Raw genomic sequence first — 27,224 nt, forward strand, 5'->3', positions numbered from 1 at the left:
GGCATGTAATTGCATCCAACAGCTAGCTGGCATAGTCTCGTCACGTACTGAGCAATTGTCTGGCCATCTTCTTGTCTCGTTCTCCGAAACAAATGGCGTTGAAATGTAGCATTCGGTGTCACTACATAGTGTGCATTTAATGCATCTACCGCTTTCCGGTACTCATCCTTTCTTCCAGTATTCAAAAGTGTCTTAAATGTTTCCCGAACTGCGGGTCCCGCAGTGAAAAGAAGTAACGCCCTCCTCTGCGCTTTTTGTTCAACTGTACCGGTATCTAGAAATAGGCCACGACTGTCGGCGTAGGATTCAAATTCTTCCAGCCATGGCTTCCACTTCACACTTACAGTGCTTGCATCACCCGTTGGGTCAAAATGAGCAATTCCACTATGTGTTAGAAAGTCACCGTCTGCCCCAGCCATGAGGAAATATTCCAGTCCCAAAAGTACTGAGTCAAAGAGAAAATTCTTATCACCTTGAAGTTCTCTTTAATCCTCTGTAATCTTTAGTCTTTAATTTTCTTTAAGCTTATCCCATCCTCGTCGCCAATGTCACATTTGTGGCCCGAAATGTGAAGTTAATAAAACATCGAACGCAAGTTTTATCAGGTAAACTTCTCAGTGTCTTTATTTTCCAGTTTCCTTTGTTCTCCTGCTTGTGCTCTTCTTTTTCTTTCTTTGGCTTGGCTTCGCGGACGAAGATTTATGGAGGGGGTAAAAAGTCCACGTCAGCTGCAGACTCGTTTGTGGCTGACAAGTCCGATGCGGGACAGGCAGACACGATTGCAGCGGTTGCAGGGGAAAATTGGTTGGTTGGGGATGGGTGTTGGGTTTTTCCTCCTTTGCCTTTAGTCAGTGAGGTAGGCTCTGCGGTCTTCTTCAAAGGAGGTTGCTGCCCGCCAAACTGTGAGGCGCCAAGATGCACGGTTTGAGGCGATATCAGCCCACTGGCGGTGGTCAATGTGGCAGGCACCAAGAGATTTCTTTAGGCAGTCCTTGTACCTTTTCTTTGGTGCACCTCTGTCACGGTGGCCAGTGGAGAGCTCGCCATATAACACGATCTTGGGAAGGCGATGGTCCTCCATTCTGGAGACGTGACCCATCCAGCGCAGCTGGATCTTCAGCAGCGTGGACTCGATGCTGTCGACCTCTGCCATCTCGAGTACTTCGACGTTAGGGATGTAAGCGCTCCAATGGATGTTGAGGATGGAGCGGAGACAACGCTGGTGGAAGTGTTCTAGGAGCCGTAGGTGGTGCCGGTAGAGGAGCCGAACAGGAGTGTGGGTATGACAACGGCTCTGTATACGCTTATCTTTGTGAGGTTTTTCAGTTGGTTGTTTTTCCAGACTCTTTTGTATAGCCTTCCGTGAACTACTCTTTGCAGACGATGCCGCTTTAGTTGCCCATTCAGAGCCAGCTCTTCAGCGCTTGACGTCCTGCTTTGCGGAAACTGCCAAAATGTTTGGCCTGGAAGTCAGCCTGAAGAAAACTGAGGTCCTCCATCAGCCAGCTCCCCACCATGATTACCAGCCCCCCCACATCTCCATCGGGCACACAAAACTCAAAATGGTCAACCAGTTTACCTATCTCGGCTGCACCATTTCATCAGATGCAAGGATCGACAATGAGATAGACAACAGACTTGTGCTCTTATCTCTCCCTCATACCACATGACTTCCGGTACATCTCATACATATTCATTATCATGACATCTGCGACCACTGTTTCTTCCATTTCTTCCAGAAACCAAATTCCCTTCTTGCAGCTCTGCCCTCTTTGGAGACCGTGGAGGACTACGTCGTTCCTGGAATTGCATAATTGGTAAAGACTGAACAAAATCCATAGCTTCTTTAGGATTATCAAAGAACTTTGGTTGATATCCATCCTGAAAAATCTTCAGTACCGCAGGGTATCTAAATGTTGCCTTGTATCCTTTTTTCCACAATAATTCTTTCAAAGAATTAAATTCACGTCGTTGAAACATAATTTCCTGACTCAAATCCGGATAGAAGAAAACACGATTACTCTGAACCATCAAAGGAGATTTGTTTTGCTGTGCATTTTTAATAGCCATACGTAAAATAGTCTCTCTATCACAGTCATTTAAACAGCGAACCAGAACAGGTCTTGGATTCTGTCCTGAAAAAGGTCTCCTTCTCAAAGCTCTGAGCCCGTTCCAATATTAAACCTTCAGAAAACTTATCTTGTCCCAACACTTGTGGAATCCATTCAGTGAAAAATTTTCTTGGATCTGGCCCTTCTATGCCTTCTGGCAAGCCGACAATTTTCACATTATTCCGTTTGGATTGGTTCTCCAAATAATCAACCTTTTTTGCTAAATTTTTATTCTGAATCTGTAATGTTTCAATTGTTTTATTCAAATCTTGCAATTGATCTTGTACATCAGATAATCCTTGATCACACATCTCAAGTCTTTCAATAGTTTCAACTTTAAAAGCTCCATAATCAGCCATCTGTTGAGTATTGACATCCACCAATGGATTAATCTTAGAAGTAAGATTATTCATAGAATCACCTAAATGCATCATTGAAGAAAATATCTTATGTTCAAGACTCTTGAAAGGTATATCAACATCAGTAGATCCAGACATGGTGGGATCCTGCTGTTCTTGTGGAAACAGAGGACCTTCTATCCCATCTTTTAATTTAGTAGCTTTTCTTGCAGTTTGACTCCGTGTAAGAGCCCCTGCCACAGACCCCCCCAGAAGTATCAGGAGGCTGATGATCAGGGTTATCTTTGATCCAAACCTCCTTTAAAAGCTTTGTTACGTCAGTATCTGGAAGAGCTGTTATAACTGGTGGTATAGCAGTCAAATAACAACTCTTTAACTCTCCAACTGGTGGCGCCCCAGCTAATTCAGCAGTCAAAGTCTCAGTAGACGTTGTTTGAAATACTGGCATCCGGCCAGCCCTTTGTTCTAAAGGCAGCTGAAAACGACCTTCCGAAAGACTTACGGAATCAGAACAGAGCTCCAAGGCCGAATTCTTCGCTTGTTTTCCTGGATCCATTTCACGCTGAGTCGTGGCTTTTTGTAAACAAGCAGGCTCAGATAATTTCGGAAAATATAATTTTTTAAAAATCTGTTGATGTTTCCTTTTACTTTTTTTTAAACAAATGTACCATTAGGTATTAATTCAACATCTCATACTATTTATAAACTTTTAAAAAAAGTTTTAACGGGCACTTATAGACAAAACAATAAGTTAGAGTCAGGAGAGGACTGGAAGGCACGTCTGTTCCTTACGCCATCTTGCCACGCCACCATCGTGCAGGACCATTTTTAACCAGGAATATATTTATCACTGTGACATGAAACTATTGGAAGATCGTTTTATCCTGAGATTAAAGTTCATAATACTTACTCAGGCCTGTGTGCGGGTTGGACAACGACAGTGCGGGGGCATCTCGGCGGATCAGCGGCCCCGTCACCGTGAGTCGCGGGTCGGCCTGCGGCAGAGAGGGGGAGTGGGCAACGGTCCTGGCGAGGTCAGGCCCCCCCTGAGTTTCTGCCGGACCCCCCTTGACCTGCTGAGTTTTTCCCGGACCCCCCTTGACCTGCTGAGTTTCTCCCGGACCCCCCTTGACCTGCTGAGTTTCTCCCGGACCCCCCTTGACCTGCTGAGTTTCTCCCGGACCCCCCTTGACCTGCTGAGTTTCTCCCGGACCTCCCTTGACCTGCTGAGTTTCTCCCGGACCCCTCTTGACCTGGTGAGTTTCTCCCGGACCCCCTCCCCTTGACCTTCTGAGTTTCTCCCGGACCACTCCCCCTTGACCTGCTGAGTTTCTCTCGTACCCCCCTTTGACCTGCTGAGTTTCTCCCGGACCCCCTTTTCTTTCCGTGCCGGTGTCCCAGGACCTTTCCAGGGCAGTCTCCACACTCAGGACTGCGCTGGGATCCCGGTCAACGGTGGAGGAGCAGGTGAGCGCGGCTAATCCCGATCCAGCCCACGCCACTCCCCAGATTGGCGGGGGGTTCCACCCTACCTGCCCGACCAGCCTCGCTCTCCACGTGTACTCCGGGCACCCACCGCTGGTCCGGTGGAAAGGCGCAGGGCGGCCGGCGGCCGGCGCCCCCATCGCCAAGCGGGGAGCTCCAATCTTCCATCCGGTGTCCCGACTCCATCTGCAGCTCCAAGAAACACTGTGCCACTGGGGTTCCGTGCGCTGGGAAGCGGCCTTGGCTTCCCCTGACACTGGCCAGGCCGCGCTGAGGTTGGCGGGGGGGCATGACAGCGTGTTTATAAAACCACCCACCACTACTTTTCAAGGACCAGGATTTTTCTCTCTCTCTCTTACCCTGGGACACAGCGGTTACTGTGCATGCACTATACTGGCGCGGCGGCCAGCGGGCCACCTCTAATACATTTTTGATATGATCTTGCGGGCCAAATATAATTATATCGTGGGCCAAATTTGGCCCGCGGGCCAGAGTTTGACATGTATGCACTAGAGTAATAAGGACATGTATCATCTATGATAGAATAGAGATTAAGTTATGGGGCCCACAGCTAGAATGCAAGGATATTGATTCAGGTACTTGTTAGAATCCCTCACGGCAGCTGGGGAATACAAGATTGCTGTTGTTTAAACCTAAAATTCAAAAAAATGCTATTCTTAGTAATGTTGACTGCGAATTAACTAGAAACATGAAATAATTAAACCCATATGGTTCATAAATGCACTTATGAAAGCAAATATGTCATCCTTGCTTGGTCTGATTAATGTGAAATTTCAGATCCACCATTGTGATAGATTCTACTTTGTTTAGGTAGAATTGTAAGTTGGTACAACATGCCAATGTTGCTAACAACCCAAGAGCCACATCCTATGTATTGATGAATAACAAAAAAAAAACACTTCATTCACAAGATTAACCAAGTTGGGAAACCCACAGAAAACTTGAGCCAATTCTTCCAATAGAGAATTTTTGCTATTAATGAATGGCACTTTTCATGTATTTCTACTTGTGCAGAAGGCCTGTGATTGAATCTTGCCCACCCAAAACTATCTATTTGCTTTCTTAAAGGCTAACACCTGTAAGCAATATTTACACAGGAATGTGTAACTGATGTAGCACATTATGATTGTTGTACATGCATTTGTTCACATTTATTTTCAGTAGCAAGTTAAAACTATCTTTAATAATAAGCATTCAGGTTAACTCTGAGAGAAGAGAGCACAAGCAAATCTAATTATAAATAAATCTTTTTCACCTGTATATTATTACTTAAATTTCTATTTCTTGAAAACAACATGCTGTTTTGGAATTCTGCATTCAATGTTTCCTGTCTTTCTCTGCAGGTCTCCATTTAGGGGCTAGATATTTAACCAAAGCAGCTTTGTAATCGAAATCATTTGTGGAAATATTCTTTCATGTTGGACTTAATAATAGCAAATTAGTCCAGTTTACTTTGGATATCCAGTGGTTCTTTCGTTGCAGCATGTGATGATTTGCTTTCCATCTATGTAATTACAGTAAGGACGGGTTACACTTAAATCCCAGGGGGACCAGAATCCTGGCAGAGGTATTTGCTAGGGCTACTCAGGATCCTTTAAACTAGAATGGTTGGGGGGAGGGAACAAAATAGTACAGAGCAGTAAGGAGAAAGTTAGAATGCAAACAAAGAAAGTTTGTAGTAAGTATTTGAATATGGATGGGCAGGTGATAGAGAAGGGAAATGCTCTGGAAGAAGATGAAGGGCAATTGGCAGGAAAAGTAAATAATGTTGTTCTTAAAGATGAGGGAAAACAGGGATTAAAAATTGGGAAATCCCTGAAATTCATATATTTTAATGCCAGGAGTATTGTAAAAAAGGTGGATGAGCTGAAGGTGTGGATTGATACTTGGAAGTATGATGTGGTAGCGATTAGTGAGACATGGTTGCAGGAGGGATGTGATTGGCAACTGAATATCCCTGGGTTTCGTTGTTTTAGGTGTGATAGAGTCGGAGGGGCAAGAGGAGATGGGGTTGCATTGCTTGTCAGGGAAAATATTACAGCGGTGCCAAGGAAGGATAGATTAGAGGGCACATCCACGGAGGCTATTTGGGTGGAACTGAGGAGTAGGAAAGGAGAGGTTACACTTGTAGGGGTGTATTATAGACCACCCGGAGGGGACCGAGACCTAGAGGAGCAAATCTGTAGGGAGATAGTAGATATTTGTGATAAGCACAGGGTTGTAATTATGGGAGATTTTAATTTTCCACATATAGATTGGGAAATACATTCTGTGAAAGGACTGGATGGGTTAGAGTTTGTGAAATGTGTGCAAGATAGTTTTTTACAACAATATGTAGAGGTGCCGACCAGAGAAGGAGCAGTGTTAGATCTACTGTTGGCAAATGGGATGGGTCAAGTGATGGAGGTTAGTGTTGGCGAGCGCTTCGGGTCCAGTGATCGTAATGCCATCAGCTTCAATGTCATTATGGAAAGAGAGAAATCAGGGCCAAGGATTGAGGTTTTTGATTGGGGAAAAGCTAGATTTGAGGAGATGCGAAAGGACTTGCAGGGTGTGGATTGGGACAATTTGTTTTATGGGCAGGATGTAGTAGAGAGATGGAAGTCTTTTAAAGATCAGATTTTGAGAGTGCAAAAGCTTTATGTTCCTGTTAGGTTAAAAGGAGGGGAAAAAGGTTTGAGAGAGCCGTGGTTTTCAAGGAATATTGGAAACTTGGTTCGAAGAAAAAGGGAGGTGTACATTAGATATAAGAAGCATGGAGTTAAGGAGATGTTTGAAAGATACATTGAATGTAAGAGGAATCTTAAGAGAGGAATTAGGAAAGCTAAAAGAAGGTACGAGAAAACTATGGCAAGCAGGGTGAAAACTAATCCAAAAGAGTTCTACAAATATGTTAATGGTAAGAGGAAAGCTAGAGACAAAATTGGTCCCTTAGAAAATCAGAGCGGAAAACTGTGTGTGGAGCCTAGAGAAATGGGGGAGATATTGAACAGTTTCTTTTCTTCGGTATTCACTAAGGAGAAGGATATTGGGAGATGTGAGATAAAAAAAGCAAATTGGGTAAATATGGGGAATATAGAGATTACAAAAGGTGTAGTTTTAAGGCTTTTGAAGAATATAAAGGTGGATAAGTCTCCGGGACCAGACGGGATCTTCCCCAGGACATTGAGAGAAGTGAAGGAGGAAATAGCAGAGGCTCTGGCGGTAATTTTCCAAATGTCATTAGATATGGGGATAGTGCCGGAGGATTGGCGCATTGCGCATGTGGTTCCGTTATTTAAAAAGGGTTCAAGGAGGAAGCCTGGCAACTATCGGCCTGTAAGTTTGACGTCTGTGGTAGGTAAATTAATGGAGAAAATTCTTAGAGATAGTACTTATAAACATCTGGATAGACAGGGTCTGATCAGGAGCACTCAACATGGATTTGTGGGAGGAAGGTCATGTTTGACCAATCTGATTGAATTTTTTGAAGAGGTGACTAGGAATGTGGATGAGGGTAGCGCAGTGGATGTTATCTATATGGACTTCAGTAAGGCCTTCGATAAGGTACCACATGGAAGGTTAGTTAGGAAGGTGCAGTCTTTAGGTATAAATTTTAAGATAGTCAAATGGATTTAACATTGGCTGAAAGGGAGAGGCCAAAGAGTGGTAGTGGATAATTGTCTGTCAGGTTGGAGGCTGGTGACCAGTGGTGTGCCTCAAGGATCTGTATTGGGCCCATTGTTGTTCGTTATATACATTAATGATCTAGATGATGGGGTGGTGAATTGGATTAGTAAATATGCAGACGATACTAAGATAGGTGGAATAGTGGATAATGAAGAAGGTTTTCAAGGATTGCAGAGGGATTTGGGCTGCTTAGAAAAGTGGGCTGAAAAATGGCAGATGGAATTTAATGCTGATAAGTGTGAGGTGCTTCATTTTGGTAAGAAGAATCAGAATAGGACATACGTGGTAAATGGGAGAGCACTGAGGAACACAGAAGAGCAGAAAGATTTAGGAGTAACGGTACATCGTTCCCTGAAGGTAGAAACTCACGTGAATAGGGTGGTGAAGAAGGCTTTTAGTATGCTGGCCTTTATCAATCATTGCATGGAATATAGGAGTTGGGAGGTGATGTTGAGATTGTATAAGACGTTGGTGCGGCCTTATTTGGAGTTCTGTGTGCAGTTCTGGTCGCCTAATTATAGGAAGGATATAAACAGAGTGGAGAGAGTGCAGAGAAGGTTTACCAGAATGTTGCCTGGGTTTAAGCATCTGGAGTATGGGGAGAGATTGGACAGATTGGGTCTTTATTCTTTGGAGCGTAGAAGGTTGAGAGGGGATTTGATAGAAGTATTTAAGATTATGAAAGGAATAGACAGAATGGATGTGGATAGACTATTTCCGTTAAGTGGAGGAAAGATTAAAACAAGAGGACATGAGTTAAGAATTAAGGGGCAGAGGTTTAGAGGTAACATGAGGGGGAACTTCTTTACTCAGAGAGTGGTAGCAGTGTGGAATGATCTTCCGGGAGAAATAGTGGCGGCGGAGTCAATTGTATTATTTAAGAAAAGGTTGGACAGGTATATGGATGAGAAGAAGATGGAGGGTTATGGGCATTGTGCAGGGAGGTGGGACTAGAAAGGGGTGTTTGGTTCAGTGCGGACTAGAAGGGCCTAATGGCCTGTTTCCGTGCTGTAATTGTTATGTTATGTTATATTGCTATGTTCAGCTAATTATTTTGGTTTGTAATCTTTTTATATGCTGAATAATTTTAATATCTGAATTTGATGCAACCTTTCAATTTTAATGTTGCATGATATCATTTTGTATCAAATCATTTGCAACTGGATAAGATATTCACTCATCTGGTAATTACAGCGGTTCAATATTGTCATTTTGATTTTTCCATAAAATGTATTTAAGTTTCTCTTAAGCCTTGAGTATAGCACCTTTGGAAACTGGATTTTGTTGAAAGAATAGCTTGGTTCTTAGAAAAACTGAAATGTCTTTTTAATTTTGTAACTTTTGCTAAGATCAATGAATAGCTATTTATAAATGTATTACATTAGTGAGTATTTTCTTTAAAAGTTGGATTAAAAGACTAATGCAAGCCTATTCATAAATATTGCATGATTTCTAGAATTGTGTACTTGTAAACTTTTAAAAATTTGTTTGGTTGGTTGACTGTGGTTTCTATTTACAACAGGTGCTCTCACCAAAGTAAAGGAAAGTAATCGACACGTGGAAGAAGGAAAGATGGAGCTGCATCAAGCAGATGGGGTCCGTGAACGTTGTGACACTATTTCCTTTGCTACATTAGCAGAAATTCACCATTTTCACACTATTCGTGTATCAGACTTCAAGACACAAATGCAGCATTTTCTTAAGCAGCAGATTCAATTTTATCAGAAAGTAACTCAAAAACTGGAGGAGGCCTTGCAAAAGTATGACTGTGTTTAACTACTGAAAGTCTGATCCTTTTTTCGTGGCCTTTCTCACATAAATGACACAAGTAATCTGCAGGTGGTCAAAACATTCTTGGGTTAGCCTTGATGTTTATGACATTGAGCTTCATTGAGGTTGGGTGATCTAGCATCAAAGTTTGAGCAATCTTTTGTACAAAATAAAACACATGGAGTTTAATTTATTTTGCTCCAAATTGTGTCAGGAAAGAGATTGGGAAGATGATAATTTAAATATTATGTACTGTATGCTAACACTACCATACTAACTTTGTTTTGCAAAATGCAGTATGTCTATACTATCTAAAAATTTGCTTTATTTAACAAGGCTATCCAGGGGACATTATTAGACCTGAATCCTGTGTGTGACCCCCCTAAGACTGGGTGGGTGACGTATCAAGTGTACGTTCAACATATGGCCTGCTCTAACTGTTGAGGAAGCCAGTAAAATTGTTAGTTTGTTCTACCAGAAATGAAATGCAAATGTTAAAACATGCTGATAGATTCCAGCCTCAGCAGCTTTATTATTCGTGCCTTTTCAGTCACTTCAGTCAATTTTATTAAAACCTTCTGTGAAAGGCAGAGAATATCATGAGTTTCCTCTGCTCAAACTGCACCAGAGCGTGAAGAAGAATAATTCTGACCTCTGACTTGTCAGGGAAAGAAGACAACATAACTGAGTTGGCAGAATAAATACTCATACATTTTCACTCAGGAAAGCAGAGGATGCAACTTATTCTTAAATACAACCATTATGCAGGCAGGAATGGCATGCAGGTTTCAGAGTGACTTTCCCACATTTGTTGGCAATCTCTAGGTTTTCAAAAGCTAGGGAGAACTTTATTTAAATTGTGAAACCTTATGAAAGAATGTGGAGCCACGTCATATTCCTCAGCAGCTCAAGTCTATTAATGTTGTGGATCAACAGAATACTTTTATTTAGCTAATACATTTTAAATTAAAGGACATTTCACAATGATTTAAAAATGAGTAACTAAAATTGCAAATTATTAGTGGGAGTTTCCTAAATTCCAAAATGAAAATGAAAGAAACTTAAATGTGGTTTTAAATTACACATTTTAATTCTTGTTTTTGACAAATCATTAAAGTCAATCCATTCTGCCTTTTTGCACTCCTTTCCCCACTCCAGCCTTGGGTTGCCACAATGCCTTGTCTGTTAAGCATACATATTCTGACATGAACTGAAATGTGTTTCTTGATGGGAGTTGTTGCAATCCATTGTATCCTTTGAATACAGTAGCTGACAAGGAGTTATTGTTAGCCATCCTGGGTAGAACAACCAAAGAAGTGGCTTTTTTAGGCTTTCATCTGGAAATGAAGGTATTATATTTCAAGCAAGTGCATTGTAATCCCATAAAAGAATTGATATTCAACTGAAGTTACCATTTTAATTCGTATTCAGTTGCACTGAAATAGTCTGGCATTACTGGTCAGTGTACAGTTGCAGTTTCATTGACCAAAGGAAATTTTTTTTTGGCTACTGGTTAAAATGTCATATTGGATAATAATCCTGTTAGCAAAAGTAATTGGTGCTTTGCTGCAGTGTACACTAAATAGCCATAGTGTTATTACAAAGGATATTTATGGGAAACCAGAAGGATATGAAGATGTTTACAGCTTTTGTATTACTTGTCATGGCTCCTTGTTTGCAACTCTTTGATAACCAGAATCTATGTAATAGTGATTTGTTCATCCATAAGACTTGTATCAAAATGTCAGACTTTCTGTGAAAGTGCTCTTTATATGAATCGTTAGCACAGTTAAAAATAATTTCATTGTATGCAATATATAGATTAAAAAAAATTACCATAACTGAGATGACTGGGCATTATTAATTTACCTGTATGGGTATGTTTTTGTAAATTTGGTCTCTATAGCATATTTTACCTTATTTTTCTGATAGAGGCTTTTTTGATTCACTACTTCACCCTGCATGGTGAATCAATATGGATCTTTACATCTTTTGGGTTCTTGCCCATTCTAGGTCTACTCACTACATGCTGCTCGAGATGGTTATTTTTTTATTTCCATTCCACTCTTAACTAACCTTGAACTTGCAGGATTTTATTCATTAAGTACTAACCACAACATTAATTAAACCCGTGGACAAAAAAGCTGCTATTGCAAATATTGAATGTCAGCTCTGATGCCTGTAGCTCCCATTGGTGTTTCCCATGTGTTACCTTGTTCCTGAGATCTACAAACTGACTTGCTCAGAAGCCTATCATTGTTATTTGGTCCAGTCTCAGGATGTGCTTTGTTTTTTGATTTTTATTTATTTCCCTTGTTCAATCTCAGCTACATCTGAAGTACTTACCTTGAATATTTTTGCCAGGGGCATCCAATTCATTCTCCCAATTCAGTAAAACCCCTGGTATCTGGTACTTATGGGGATTAGTAGATGCCAGATAAGTGTATTTTCTGGCTGCTTGAGAATGTGTGGATTGGTGAACTAATGGTGAGGTGCACCAATTTAAATGTGTATTTTTTACCAATTTATTTTTCTCAATTTTATTTTGTGATTGCTGGAGGCTGCAAGTTGCTTGAATTCTGGATACCAGGGGTTTTCTGTTGGGGCCTTTGTAGTGGCTTGTTGGTGTTTCGGCCCTGATAATTTTCCTCCTTCAGTGTCGAGATGAACTTTATTCTCTCATTGGATAATTGAATGGCTTGTCCTATTGTCCCATCCAGCCTTGATGTTAAATAGATTGTATGTCATTTCCAACACCTCCAACATTCTGAAGTCACCATTCACTCTAGTATCTCCAATCTCCACAGCACCTGGCTTTGTAGCTGTAAAAGATAAATTGCCTGACCTTTTACTACCCTTTCTCATATCCAGGGCCTAAATTTTTAACAAATTAATAATTTACTTATAATTATTTGAAATGGTAGGGAATGCTATTATGAAGGTATTTGGACTTGGCAACAAGATTTTAAATAGGTTGAATAAACTTGGTAAATGGGGTTTAATGAAGGAAAATGAAGTAATGTTCTTTAATAACAAGAATGAAAAAGCAACAATATAGAAGGATAGAGATGGCAAATGAGTGACATGTTCAAGCTGTACTCGTGGATAAACCAATTAACATGGCAAGTAGTTAGACATAGCAAATTGGCTTATTTAGAGTTTAGGAAAGGAGAAGTGTGATCATAATTATGCAGGGAGGAGGTAAGGCCACACCTTGAGTAATTTATTCAGTTTCTGGTTCCTTTTTTAAAAAGGATTTATTATTATTGGAGTAAACCTGGAAGAGATTCATGACTTATTCCAAAGAAAATAAATCTTATTTATTGTGATTTTTTTTTAATAGAATAAATCAGCTTAGGAACAGGCCCTTTTGACAACCTCCTATATTTTGACAGTAATGCTTATCTATATTCATCCTGTTTGCCTGCATTTAGCCTTTATCCCTCTGCCTTTCTCTTTCAAATCTGTATCTGAAAGCCTTTTCAGCTTTGTCATTGTGTCTACTTCCTCCACCTCTGGCAGCTTGTTCAAAACAACCACCACTCACTGTGTGGAAAAACCTCTACCTCATATTTTTAAATTTCTCTCCTCTCACCCCGAACCTGTGCCCTCCAGTTCTAGAATCTCCTAGTCTTGGAATAAAGATTGTGTTTAATGTACCGATGACAATCATAAGTTTGTAAATTGCTATAAGGCCTCTGCTCAACTTCCTACATTTGAGTGAGAATAAACCCATCTTATACAATCACTCCTTGTAACATCCTTCAGTTCCAAGCAATGCCCAAATGAAATGCTTCTGTAGTCTTTCTATTGCTACCACTTCATTTGTAGTGGGGCAACCAGAAGCCTACACAGTACTCCAGCATTGCTCTAACCAATGTTTAGAATAGGTTCAATAGTACATCTTTATACACAATGTTCTGGCCTATGTAGGTAAATGAGGGTTGATCTTGCAAGACATTAAAGATGCCACAAAGGCACAGAGATGTAATTGTTGAGATTTTTCATTATTGAGACTGAAATGTGTATGTAGGTGTGTGTAGTGTTCATTGAAAATCAAGATTCATTGAAATTTCTTACTCTAAAATTCTAGCCTGATTGATTTTTCAATGTAAGTCACTAAAGGTACTTAAAAAGACATTGATTTTGTTTTTAAAGATTGGGGAATTGAGACTATGTGGAACTGGCACAGAAGGGCATTTTAGTCCTAGAGCAGTGTATCTATGATAAGGCAGACTTGAAGGGTCCAGTAGCTTTAATGTTCTTATCCAGTTGCCTGTATATAGGGAAAATGCAGATTGATTGACTTGCAGGACCAAGTCTCTTGTATATAGTCCATTGCATGAAGCATTGTTTGCACATAGAAGGTCCCTTCTCTCTGTATTGGACAATAAACTTGAACTTGAGATCAATAAGCAGTATTTCAACTTTGAAACCTTGAGGTCTCAACCCCAAGTGTACCACATCAAGAAATTGGCATTCCTAGAATTCTTATTTTGGATTTTCTTCATTGACTTATTACATCCCTCTGGTAACTTTAGTTAATCTCTCTTCTATCACTGCTAAACATCAATTCCCTAGTCCATTGCCACCACTTTTCACTTGGCATTTAAAAATTTTCCACAGTCATCCATTCAGTACCTCAATTAATATCGCATTCTTCTCTCTCTCTCTCTTTATGTTGAAATCTGTATCTCAAAAAATCTCAGGGTACCTTGAAACATTCATGTTTTTCTCTTTCTACATGTGGCCTGACCTGCTGAGTATCTTCATCTTCCTGTTATTTAATAAAGCTCATGAAAGTGTGTAAACTTTATCAACTCATCCACTTTGTCTAATTGTTTGAATAAAATATTCTGTTTATTTCATTGTTATGTCAAAAGCTTTCATTCCATCAATTGTGTTCCATATTTGGGGTTATCAGTCGAATAAAGTTGTGAATTCTGGAACTATTACCATTAATCTGTTCAAGAACTAGACTGTTGTTGGTGGTTCATTATTTTTGTGTGCTAATGTTCTAAGATGTGGCATGATTAATCCTGTTAATAGAAAGCAAAATGCATAGAGTGCTTGAAATTTGTTTTGAGTCTTTGGCAGAAAGAAACCCAATTCATAAAGCAAAAGGGGAAAATATTGGTGACTTTAAAGAGATGTAGGTTAAAAATAAAATAATTATTTTGGGTTAAAATACTAGAAAAGTGACCATCAAGTCACTTAACAGGTCAACTATTTCAGTAACTATTGAGGAATGGACATGGGTCGAATGGGTAGATTATGGCAAATTAATTCTAATGCTGGGAAATGTGAAGTGTGGCTTTAGGAAGAAAGGTGGTGAAGTAAACTAGAGGGCAGAATTCTAATACTGGTGTATTTGTGTATAGTTTGTCAAAGTTGCATGGATTTTGAGAAATTGTTTAAAAGAAGCAGATGGTATTTTGAGCTTTGTAAAAATAGATGTGAGCAAATAAAGCATGATGAGCCTTTATAAAGTACTGATTGGCTACAGCTGAAATATTGGGTCCTGTTAGTGCTATACAGGTAACGGTACAGAAGAGTTTGTTGAAAATCATCCCAGGGATGGTGTTCTGTGGTAGACTGGAGAAGTTTGGGCTGATTTTCTTGAAGTAAATCATTATAAAGCAGGTAGAGAAAATAGAGAGAAACCTTCCATTGATGATTGGGTCAAGAGATGAGGCACTGGAATAAAGATAATTGGCTAACTTGACACAGAGTTATCAGGGTCTGGAATGCACTGCCAGATTTGTAGTCAAGACATTATTCAATAATTGCATTTGGAGGGGAATCCCTTCTCTATCTGAAAGAACTTGCAGGACTATTGAGGAATGGCCAGGTGAGTGGAATTAGCTGAGTTCTCATACAGAGCTAATATGGACTTGACAATTCAAATGGCAGTTTGCCATGCTCTTCTATAATTCTGAGATTCTGACTATGAATTGGAGAAAAAAAACAAAAAGCTGCTGGAGTAGTTGCTTGTATGATTTTTGAGTATGTTAGCTCCGAATTGTTAAAGTTTCAGCATTCAATTTCAAAGTCTTGGTGGGGGGTGGGGGGAAGGAGCTGTGTAATTTTGATTTCGGTGTTGATGCTGACCTGTTATTAACTGAGCTAAAAATCTTTGGTTATCTTTCCATAGGTGTGCTGTTTTGAATTTATTTGTTCTTTAATAATGAACTTGGAAAGTCTAATGCTTAGCATTTACAATAATTCAGATCTTAATCAGGCATGGCCTTGGTCAAACCTGCTATTTAACACAGTTGAATCTAGTGCACAGTACTCTGTTGCACTGGCATGATACTGTGTGCACTATTTGGCTCTCATGACCATTTGTTGGTTTCAAAGCAAATTTAAATAGTCAGTGATTCAAAGTTTATCTGGAATGATGAAGTGATTAAGCTGTGTGAACTAGAGATTAATTGTTTTAACTACTAAATTGTAGTTTTTCAGAGATTCACAGTGGCAGCTTTGATCCAAAATTGGCAGGGCAAGGAAAGCAGGATGTTGGCTTTCCAGAAGAGATACGTAGTAGTGGACATGAGGTCCTGTATCTGGTGACAAAACTTGGTAATGTGGTAAGCAAAGAGTAAAGTTGTTGACTTCATGAGGCTAATAAAATTGGTAGACACAAATATGTCAAAAGATGCATTGAGAGGAAGAATAAGAGTTGATTGTAATTAAATGGTAGTGTTAAAGAGGGCAGAGCCTGTTTAAACAATAGGATTATTGTGCATTTTGTAAATCGTATGAAGTACAAAACGATGGAAGTCATAATATATCTTTGTAAAGCACTCTGGCTAATTTTGGGCACTACACTTTATGAAGATTGCCAATTTGTTGGGAAAAAAATAGAATAAGAATTAATAGATTAGTATCTTACATAAGGGGCATACATCATCTGAAGTAATTGCAGTTGTTTACCTTAGCAGGGAAATTGTTAAAAATAGATTAGACGTGTTCAAAAATAGTGAATGGTTTTAATGAAAGCTTCTATGGTCTCAGATTTAAACAGTTTGGAAAATGAACCAAATGTGACTTTTTTTTTAAAACACAGGAAATTCTTGAGATCTTTAATAGTCAGCCATTAGAATGGGAAAGTGGATTAAATAATAGCATTAAAAAGAGATTTGGATAAATACAAGAGTGAATAAAAATGACACGGCACTGGGAAAGAGCATAATGGTGGGACTAATTGGATTGCTCTTTTAAAAGATGGACGGTCATGATCTCCTTTGCTATGTGATTCTGATATTTTTAAACAAAAAATGTGAAACTGAATTTTCATCCAGTTCATAATAAAACAATCACTTTTGTCAAGTTTTGATCATGGATTTTTTGTTGTTTCAGTGTTGATTTTTGGATGGTAATATACTTATGAAGCACATTGGAGAGTTGAAGCTGTTTTGTGTTCAATTGGGAGTGGTTTGTAGTTGGTTTAAATAGCATTTTAAATTTTGCATGTTTTTTTTAGAGCAGGATATTTAGATGTTATTAAAATGACAACTATTACAATTGAGGTAATAAATGGAGGAAGGGACTACATTAGATGATATTCCTTGACATTAGTTTTTATTGCACGACATTTTGGGGGTAAATTTTGGCAAACATGCAAAATTTCCCTGCGATTTTGAGAGCAACGTTATTTATTTTAACTATGTATACCAGCATAATTTTACCTTGTAATATAAAAGTTATCATCATTTTTGATTAATCTCATATGCCTTAATTGCTGAATAAACAATGGATTATCAAATAATGGGCTCAGCTTAACGTGATTTCAATATGCCCCATCTGGAATTGTAGTTTATTGCTTTAGAATGTGTGGAGCCAAGAACTATTTCAGTTTACTAATTGGCCTTTTACATCTCGGCGAGAGTAAATTAAATATCTCAACTATTTCATTGTTAGTGAACATTAGCACAATGACAGATGTTCTTTAGCTGAGAGTTGCTGCCAAAACCAAAACTCACTGAGCTTGCTTGGCAGACAGCATGAAGGGCATTATGTTTTATTAGTATTTTAAACAACATAAGATCCTGCTAACCCATTCACCTTTCTTGTTTATCACTAATCAGACATAGTTATGCAAAAATTGTTCCCATTTCTGGTTTAGGCTATGTCTTAATGGGTGAAGCAATTAATTCCCATATAAGCTGCACTTGGTTTCTCTTCTCAACAATAAACAAGAAGAGATGGTGCACCTAAGTTGTTAAATTTTAGAAAAGGGCTGCATGGATGAGTTAGGCCAAAGGGCTTCTTCCATGTTGTATGACTCTATTACCTTTTTCTAAGTTTAACCATAAGGCATGGGCCAGAAATGGGCTGTTCAGTCCATCAGGTCTGCCCCACCATTTAATCATGAGCTGATCCATTTTCCCATTCAGCCCCATTGACTAGCTTTTTCTCCATAACCTTTGATGCCCTGGCTAATCAAGAACCTATTAATCTTTGTCATGAATAGATCCATCTGCCAGTGGCAACAAATTCCACAGATTTACCAAATTTTGGCTGAAGAAATTCCTGCACATTTCTGTTCTAAGCCGATGCACTTCAATTCTGAAGCTGTGCCCTCTTGTCCTAGACTATCCCACCATGGGAAACACTACATCTACTCTGTTCATGCTTTTCAACCTTTGGAATGGTATGTTTCCTGTTATACCATGAGCTCTTGTTAAGTAGCCTCTTGCTTTGTTTCCACATTTTTGTGCCCTAAACAGGAATTCAAGAACAGAAACCTTTCAAACTGCATGAGTGTATTTGATTGTAGATATTACACAGTTAACCTCTTTTAGGCTAGTGAACCTAATTCTGGGTTAATTTTTTTCAAAATTTAATTGGTTTTATCAGTCAGTGGTGACAAAAATGATTTGGTTACAAGCTGCTATAAAATGTATAATCACAATTAGTTTAAGACTGATGTCAAACCAGTAAATGAACACTTGTGAATGTAGTTCTGTTTCATCAGGTATGCAAGTAGGATAAGCCTGAATGTAAAAACACTGAAGGAAACCATGCACTCAGATTTCAATTTATTGTCAGAGTACATGACATCCCATATAATGCCTATTCTTTTTTCCTGTGTGCGTGGCAGAATTACCACTTTCTGGGAATGCAAAAAAAAATGATACATAATGCACAGTTGTAAACAAATAAAGAACTGTAAACGGATAACTGTAAACTGCAATATAGAGAGAATTTTAAAAATCAATAAAATGCAAAAGTAAGTTCTTAAATGAGTCTGAGTTTATGGCTGATGAGTCTGATGGGGGAGGGGGATCAGCTGTTTCTTAACCTACTGATGCAAGTCTTATGGCACCGATACCTCTGTCCTGATGGTAACAGAGAACAGAATGTGTTAAAACACTGAATTGCTGGAGGAACTCCGCTGATTTAGTCAGCGTCTATAGGAGACAAAGATGTATTGCTGACGTTTCAGGCCGGAGCTCCTCTTCAAGGAAAAATCAGAAAAGGCAGGATATCAGAATGTGTCAGAATTCAAACAATGAGGGAGGAATCCAGACCAACATAAGGAGCTAATTGGATGTGATAAGGGCTAAGGAATTGCTTAAGGTGGTATGTGGGTGGAAAAGAAAAAGTTTGTAAACCACTGTTTTAATTGTACTTAATTGACTTGTTATGTGCAGTTTCATAACTCCAAAGGAAATGGATGCGTGACAATTTTTCTAAAGCAAAATAGTTCACTAGCAATTGGGTCTAGAGCAGTGATTCTCAATCTTCCCTTCCCACTCACATTCCACTGTAAGTAATCCCTTACTAATTACAGAACATCTATCGGATATGGATTCCTTAAAGTGGTATATGAGTGGTTAAAAATAAGGTTGCAAACCACTGCAGTACATATTTACATATATAAATAAATATTGTTTAATAAATAGTAGAGACTTGGGGGGAGGTGGGGGGAGAGAGATTATATGAGCAGTTCATTCAGTTGTTCACCAGTCTTACTGCCCACTGGAACAAGTAGTTTCTGAGCCTGATGGTGCTGACTGATACTCCTGCATCTCTTTCCCGATGGGAGTTGCGGAAAGATTCTGGATGCAGGGTGCTAGCGGTCCTCACGGATTTTGTGAGCCCTCTTCAAACAAAGATCTGGTAGATAAAGTTGGTGTGGGGGGGAGAGGAGGAGACTCCAGCAAGCCTCTCTGTTGCTCTTGTGGTCCTGTGGATTGCCCTCCGATTCAATACTTAACACAGCAACCATGATGCAACTGTCCAGGCCGCTTTCGATAGAGCTTCTGCAGAAAGTTGATGGTATGGAGGATGGTACCCTTCCCGCCTCAAACATCCCAGGAAGTGTAGTTGCTGATGTGCTTCCTGACAAGTGAGGAGATGTGTATCCAGGATAAGTCACTTGTTAAATGGACTTGTTCCTTCCTGGCTACTGTATAATGCTCATGAGTCTTTTCAGTCTGTTGTTTCCTAAACTACCTTTATGTTTCCTTGTTTCCTCTTAACAAGCTGTCTCACTTCTTTTGTCAACCACAGTTCCCTTATTCTACCATCTTTTCCCTTATCCTGCCTCAGTGGGACAAACCTATCTAGAACCCCATGCAAATGGTCCCTAATTATTCTCCATATTACTTCGGTGCTTCTCCCTGAGAACATGCGTTCCCATTTTGCTCTTCCCATTTCCTGCCAAATCCCATTGTAATTAGTCCTACCCCAATTAAACCCTTTATCATTTGTTATACTATCCTTGTCCATAGCTATGGGAAAGGACAGAGAGTTGTGATCACAGTCATCAAAATACCCCTCCACTAAGAGGTCTGTCACGTGACCAGGTTAATTACCCAGTACTAGATTCAGTACTAGACATACTGTGTCAGGATCCTTCTTGGACACACCTGTCAAATTCTGCCCCATCTATCCTTCTTGCAGTAAGGAGGTGCCAGTCAATATTAAGGAAATTGGAGTCTCCCATAACTATTCCAAAATCTGCTATTGCAACCCTAGAGACCCTGTCCTTCTATTTGGTGCTTAAATCCTATTCATGTTATTGCTCCATACTTCCTACCCATGTTATTGGTCCATACTTGAACTATGGTACCTGGCTGCTCTTCCTCCCTTTTTACAATATCATGGAATTGATCTGAAATATCCCAGACTCCGACACCTGGGAGGCAACATACCATTCGGGATTCTTAATTTCTTCCACAGAACCTATCATCTCCTCCCCTAACTATGGAATTCCCCATGACTACAACTTGCCTCTTCTCCCTTCCCATCTTAGCCACAAGGCCATTCTCTATGCCAGAGATCTGACTGCAGTGGCTCATCCCTGGTAGGTCATCTCTCCTAACTATCCAAAATTGTAAAACATAGAAACATAGAATATAGGAGCAGGAGTAGGTCATTCGGCCCTTCGAGCCTGCTCCGCCATTCAATGAGATCATGGCTGATCTTAAAGTTCAGTACCCCATCCCCGCCTTCTTCTGTAACCCCTAATTCCACTTGTTATTGAGGGGAACAGCACAGGATTGCCGGGCACTGACTACCTGTTCCCTTTCCTTCTGACTGTCACCCAACTACCTATTTACTCTTTCGAAGTGTGATTGCATCACCCCTTCAACTTCCTGATTGATCCAGAGATAATCCAATTCCAGCTTCAATTCCCTAACTTGGTTTGTAAGGAGCTGTAGCTGGATGCATGCCTTGCTGTTGGCTTCCATGACTATCCACATTCTGCAAGAACAACATGTGCTACCCTAGCTGCCAGTGACCAAAACTGCACACAATACTCCAGGTGGGGTCTCACCAAGGCCCTGTACAGCTGCAGTAAGGTATCCTTGTTCCTATACTCAAACCCTCTTGATATGAAGGCCAACATACCATTTGCCTTTTTAACCGCCTGCTGTACCTGCATGCTCGCCTTCAGAGACTGGTGTACAAGTACCCCTAGGTCTCTCTGCACTTCCCCATCTCTTAAATCCATCTTACTTAAATCCACCCCAACTAGGTGTGTGTTTAGTTTGCTTAGGCATAATTCTGGAAAGTCAATTCAAAATTCAGTCTTAGAAATTCTGTATTGAAACTCAGACTTTAAACTGGTGCTCAGAAGTAATTACAAAGAAGTTGAGGGAATGAGTGATCAGATGGCTGAAAACTCACAAATCCTTATGAAGTTGCTTCCAGAGAAATGTCCTTTCATACGAATGGTTGTCGCAACTCCCCTCTTCCTTGCATAGGGGAGACAAACTGTATGATTTCCACGATTATTCCAAAACCCAGGCACGGGACATCAAAATGACCATCTCAATGGTCATGATCTAATTCAGGAATTTGCTTACTTCCTTTACCCAGATATGGATAAATCAATATGACCATTACAATGGTCACGGTAGTTCAATAACTCCCCTGATAAGGAGAATCAGCAGAAAAGTCTATTTCCACTGAGTAATTCCACTTCTGTGTTTATCAGATGGCTGGCTGATCAATACTGAAAACTGTCAAATGTCCCAATTGCATGTGACTCATTATCACATGACTCTCTAAGTGTCCCATCTTTTTTCCTGGATAAACAACCATTGTTCTTTTGTTCTTAGTTGAGAGCATCAACTTTGTTTATAGTTTGGACCTGATGGGTCCGCCAGTCTGTGAAATCTGTGAATGTTTGCAGCCTGTGCCACCCCCAAAGTGTGTCACTAAATAAAACAGGAGCTTATAATACTATTCTTGCAGAAGCCTCTTAGCCAAAGCTTCAACTCCTCACTCTAACTGGCCCACTTACACTATGGCCACTCCTCTAGTACTTCTCACCTTCTTAAATAGGCCTGTTCTCATACTCCCTCACTTCAACTTTTCTATTCTCTGGAAAAAGCCCAATCACTGATATTAGGCTAATTAGTCTGGCTAATTCATGCTGCCTTGTATAAAATAACCACATTTTTTTTGTTCTCCAGTCATGCACCACTTCACCGTTAGTGAGTAAAGATTTAAAATTCTTCATCAGAGCCCAACAATCTCCTCCCTTGCTTCACAGGGCAGTCTGGAATATATCTTATCATGTCCTGAGGATTTATAAACTTTGATGCCAGCTCAGGCATCTACTACTACCGCCTTTTCACTTTTAATGTTCTCTCTAGAAATTCACCCTCTGTATTGAAATCTTTTACTTTCTCCTCAGTGAATACAGATGCAAAATATTTATTTAGGATCTTGCTCCAAAATAGCTTGTTTGGTACCTAATTGGCCTGTTCTTTCCCTGGTTACACTCTTGCTCTTAATATACTTCTGAAATGCTTTAGAATATTTCTTATTCCTATCTGCCAGTGATATTGTGACAGATTATGTTGTGTTTGTATTGTACATAGGTATGTTTTTGGAAGATATATTGGGGCAGGTTTTTTATTGTAGGTCACCTACAAACACTTTAAAACAGATCTTATTTAAATTACTGGAGCTCTGCCCATGCTAGACATGTCAGCCCCAGAGCCTTTGGAAAAAGCTTTGGAGAGTGCACAAGAGACTTCACTTATGGTTGTTGTTTACAAAAAGGCAACAGATGAAAGAACTTATTGGAGCCGCAGAGTGTCTGGAGTGGAACTTGCTGTTCTAGGATGTCATGTGGTTTTGCAAGCAGAGAGAGTGAAACAGGCTTTTTCTCTGTGAGAGAGAGAGACAAACAGACAGACAGAGATCAGTTCTTCAGTATTACAGTCAGCATCAGCAGCTGGGACTGGAACAGGACAAGCTGGCAAGCTTGTGGAAAACCCCATTTGGAAGACAGGTTGTGAGTGCTTAGTTCAGCCTGGTCAAAGCCCTTGTAGTTTATGCAAGAGGAGAGGACTGGCTGTCTAATATTTCACTTGAAATAAGAGAAACAAAAAGGAACTCTTTGGTGACCTGAAATAAAGCAGTTATCATCTGGAGAATCCTGATGGGGCAAGTTTCTTTGGCAAGACACTGAAGTGGCTGATTCAAAATGAATCAGTTGTGAATGTCCTGTGAACAACAAATCTCTCTCATAAAACCAACAAGAACCTTCCTGAGCGGGTAACCATTTACCTTTCAAGCACCAAAGCCTGGTGTGAACTTTATAATTTTTAAATTCTGTGCACAGTATAAGAATTGCCTGCAACCAGTGAACTTGGAGGAATGAGAAGTGAAATTTGCCTGTGAACCAAAGAGCTTTTCTGAACTTACACATACATATTACACACACACAACACACACACACACGTGAGATTATTAGAAGGGGGTTAAGTTAGGTTAGTTAAGTCAATAGTGTTAAATTAAAGTGTGATTCTGTTTTCATGTTTAAAGATAATTAAAAGCAACTTTTGTTTAAGTAACTATTTGTCTTGGTGAATATGTATTGCTGCTGGGTTTTGGGGTTCCTGGGCTCTTAACAATATTTTGTGGTCCCTCTGCTTTGGTGTTCAAGATTAAATTTTTACTTATGATTACCCCAGACAATTCCATTTCTCCCGGCTGTTCCTATTGATCCTTGTCATAAACACTCAATCTCTCAGCCCACGACCATCATAAGCTTTAGGTGTTCCGGTTTTTCAGTATTCTAACAACTACCCATTCAGTCTTTGAGGCGCTTAATTATCTTCAAACCATAATATCTGTTTGAGCAGTTAAATTCTCTGTGTGATTTCCAAGAACAAATTTTTTTTGTTTCTTCAGTGAAGCATAAGAGGAGCAAATGCTGGGCTGTACTTGATTTGCTTTCGAATAGTATTTTGGTTGATTTCATGTTAAATGGAGTTATCACACAGCTGGTCTGTGATTAACAGATGGATGTAGCGGTCCACTACCTAGCAAACGAACCAGCACTCAAAATGGCAGACTAATGCGGCAAGCGTGGAAAGCCTGCGCACACTAATGGCCTTCATTGGCCAGGAGCCTGCACGGCAGGAACCACAGCCAGCTTGCCAGTGATGTCACATCCACCCGCTGCAACGGGAGTACTGGGCCCAGTGGTGGGAAGCTGGATCCATAAAAGCAGGGCAGGGGAGATCAATAAATCAGTCATGGCTTCACTTACACTAATGTATGTGTCATTCTTCTCTTGATCTGCAGTAGCACCTCGCTACATTGGTGAACGCAATTGGTCCAAATGGAATTTGGACCCGAAGATAACCGATCCGTCTACACTCCACACAATTTCGCTAAAACTGCCAACGTTCTGAACATTGCAACCACTGGTGTGGTTCGAATAGACTAAAACTAAATTTCAACTGTGGTAGATCTCCACCGATTCCATGAAGTACTATTACACGGTGATCTCACTAGACCAGGATGCTGCAGCAAGGGTCATTGATTCCCTACAGCAGCCTCCAGAACAGGGCAAATATGAGGCCCTAAAAGAGCTATTAACCTGCACTTTCTGGCTCTCAAGGTGTAAGTGTGCTGCCTGTTTGCTGAACGTGGATGGCCTGGGGGACAGGGCCCCATCTATCTTCACAAGCAATACATTCGCTTTGGCTGAGAGGCACAAGCCTTGCCTGCTCTTTGAGCAGATTTTTCTGGAGCAACTGCCTGAGGTCGTCTGACTGCTGCTGGCCACCGAGGATTTCAGCGACCCCCCCCCCCACGGAAAGTTACAGCCCGAATGCCCGAATGGACATACTCTGGAGAGCAAAGTTGGATAACAGTGCATCAGTAGAACAAGTCGCTAGGCCCTGCGTGCAGCAACCAACAGGGAGGGCTGCATCCAACGATGGAAATATAAGTGGAGTCTCCTGATGCACAATACTATTTCTGCTACCAACAATGGGGTATGGAGGACAGCTGATGCTGCTACCCCCCCCTGCGCATTTCAGGGAAACACCATAGTCAGCTGTCGCTGATAGCCACGGTGGCTGACCAGCGAGATAGCTGGTCAGGGACACACTCTCAGGTCGGTGTTTCCTGGTGGACACAGACGTGGAGGTCAGCATACACCACCCCCACCCCAGCCCATGACACCCGAACGGGAAGCTGTGCCCGATTTCAGCACCTGCACCATCCCGCTCCATTTTGGTGGCAGACTCTTCACGTGGACCTTCAGGCTGGTGGTGGTGGCACAACCACTCCTGGGCACAGACTTTCTCTGGGCACACTGCCTACTGGTAGGCCTGAAAGGGCAGTGGTTGGTACATGCCAAGACTTTGCAGTCATTTTCCCTGGGTGAGGGAAAGCTACCAGCCCCCCACCTTGACTCAATCACCCTCTCAGGCAATGAGTTCACCTGCACCCTAGCAGAATTCTCCTCGATAGTGGAGCCACAGTTCACCTCACCCGAGCCCAAGCACTGGAATGAGGCACAACATTCTCACAGAGGGGCCTCTGATTCACACCAGGGCACGCCACCTCCCTCCAGAAAAACGCAACTTTGCCATGGAGGAGATGAGGATTGTGCAGCATTCTGACAGCCTTTGGACCTCCCCACTGCACATAGCAGCAGGAGGTTGGAGGCCATGAGGAGACTGCCACCGCCTGAACATGGGCACCATGCCAGACCGATATCCTATACCACACATACAGGATTTCACAGCAAATTTACAGGGGCTGCATATTCTCCAAAGTTGACCTCGTCCGGGGCTATCACCAGATCCCAGTCCACCCAGATGACGTGCCAAAGACTGCTGTCATCACCCTGTTTAGCCTGTTTGAGTTCCTGAGGATGTCCTTCGGACTCAAGAACGCAGCTCAGATGTTCCAGAGGCTGATGGACTCAGTGGGACAGGATCTCAAGTTGGCATTCATCTACCTGGATGACATCCTAGTCGCCAGCTGCGACCGCAAGGAGCACTCAGCCCACCTGCGACAGTTATGCATCTGCCTGAAGGACTTGGGCCTAACAATCAACCTGGACAAATACTAGTTCAGGCTTGAAACCGTCGACTTACTGGGCCACAGGATCAACAGGCATGGAGTAACACCACTGCTGGAGAAGGTAGAAGCTGTCAGGCTCTTCACCAAATCTCTCACAGTGAAGGGCCTATAAGAATTCGCTGGTATAATCAACTTCTACTGTTTCATATCAGCAGTAGCCCGCATCATGCGCTCACTATTCACGTAATAGTAGGCAAGAAGAAATAAAATCACCTGGGCCAAGGAATCATTGGCGCCCTTTGATAAGGCGAAGGAGGCTTTGGCCAACACCACATTGCTGATATACCCCAGGAGAGATGCCCTGACAGCCTCATGGTGGATGCATCGAGCACAGCGGTCAGAGGAGTGCTAGAGAATTGGTCAAGGAACAATGGCAGCCTCTGGCGCCTTCGACCACCCGAAATGAAATGCAATGCCTTTGATCGCGAGCTCTTGGCATTGTACTTCACGATCTGACACTTCCACTACTTTCTGGAAGGAAGACAATTCAAAGTCTTTATGGACCACTGACTTTTGCATTTAATTAAGTGTCAGACCCGTGGTCGGCTCAGCAGCAGAGGCACTTGTCGTACGTGTCAGAGTTCACCACTGACATCGAGCACATACCCGGGAAAATCAACATGATGGCCACTACTTTATCAAACCCAACAATGCAAAGCATACAGACCCTGTCCCAGGGGGTAGACTGTATGGCCCTGGCAGAATCGCAGAGATACCAACATACAGGACCACAGTGTCAGGGTTCTGCCTGGAAGACATCTCGATAGGTCCAGGTAACACAATGCTCCTCTGTGATGTACCCACTGGCCACCCCACACCACATAGTACCCATAGTACGGGAACAAGTTCGATGCGATACACAACTTGGCACACCCGGCCACCAGGACAATCATTTGCATGGTAGCGAGCAGGTTCATGTGGCACAGCCTCCGGAAGCAGGTCAGCCAGT

General features: G+C 41.2%; 1 protein-coding gene and 1 long non-coding RNA gene across 6 annotated transcripts in view; one reads left to right on the top strand and one right to left on the bottom strand.

Moving 5' to 3' along the window:
- Nucleotides 1-27,224, top strand: part of snx18a (sorting nexin 18a) — a 112,341-nt gene that overhangs the window by 33,865 nt on the left and 51,252 nt on the right. For 4 of the 5 annotated variants that reach the window (XM_069924342.1, XM_069924344.1, XM_069924343.1 and 1 more), the window contains exon 2: nucleotides 9,168-9,241. In XM_069924342.1, the coding sequence (XP_069780443.1) occupies nucleotides 9,168-9,241 (74 nt within the window). Of the gene's footprint in view, nucleotides 1-9,167; nucleotides 9,242-24,192; nucleotides 24,265-27,224 lie in introns of those variants that run through there. The other variant, XM_069924345.1, reaches the window with a different exon arrangement.
- Nucleotides 10,484-14,144, bottom strand: LOC138757288 (uncharacterized). The gene is made up of 3 exons (XR_011353486.1): nucleotides 14,057-14,144; nucleotides 11,762-12,237; nucleotides 10,484-10,752 (listed from the first exon to the last, which is right to left on the bottom strand). It is a non-coding gene; the product is annotated as an uncharacterized lncRNA (long non-coding RNA).

This window comes from Narcine bancroftii, chromosome 3 (genome assembly GCF_036971445.1).
Source record: "Narcine bancroftii isolate sNarBan1 chromosome 3, sNarBan1.hap1, whole genome shotgun sequence".
Taxonomy (NCBI): Eukaryota; Metazoa; Chordata; class Chondrichthyes; order Torpediniformes; family Narcinidae; genus Narcine; species Narcine bancroftii.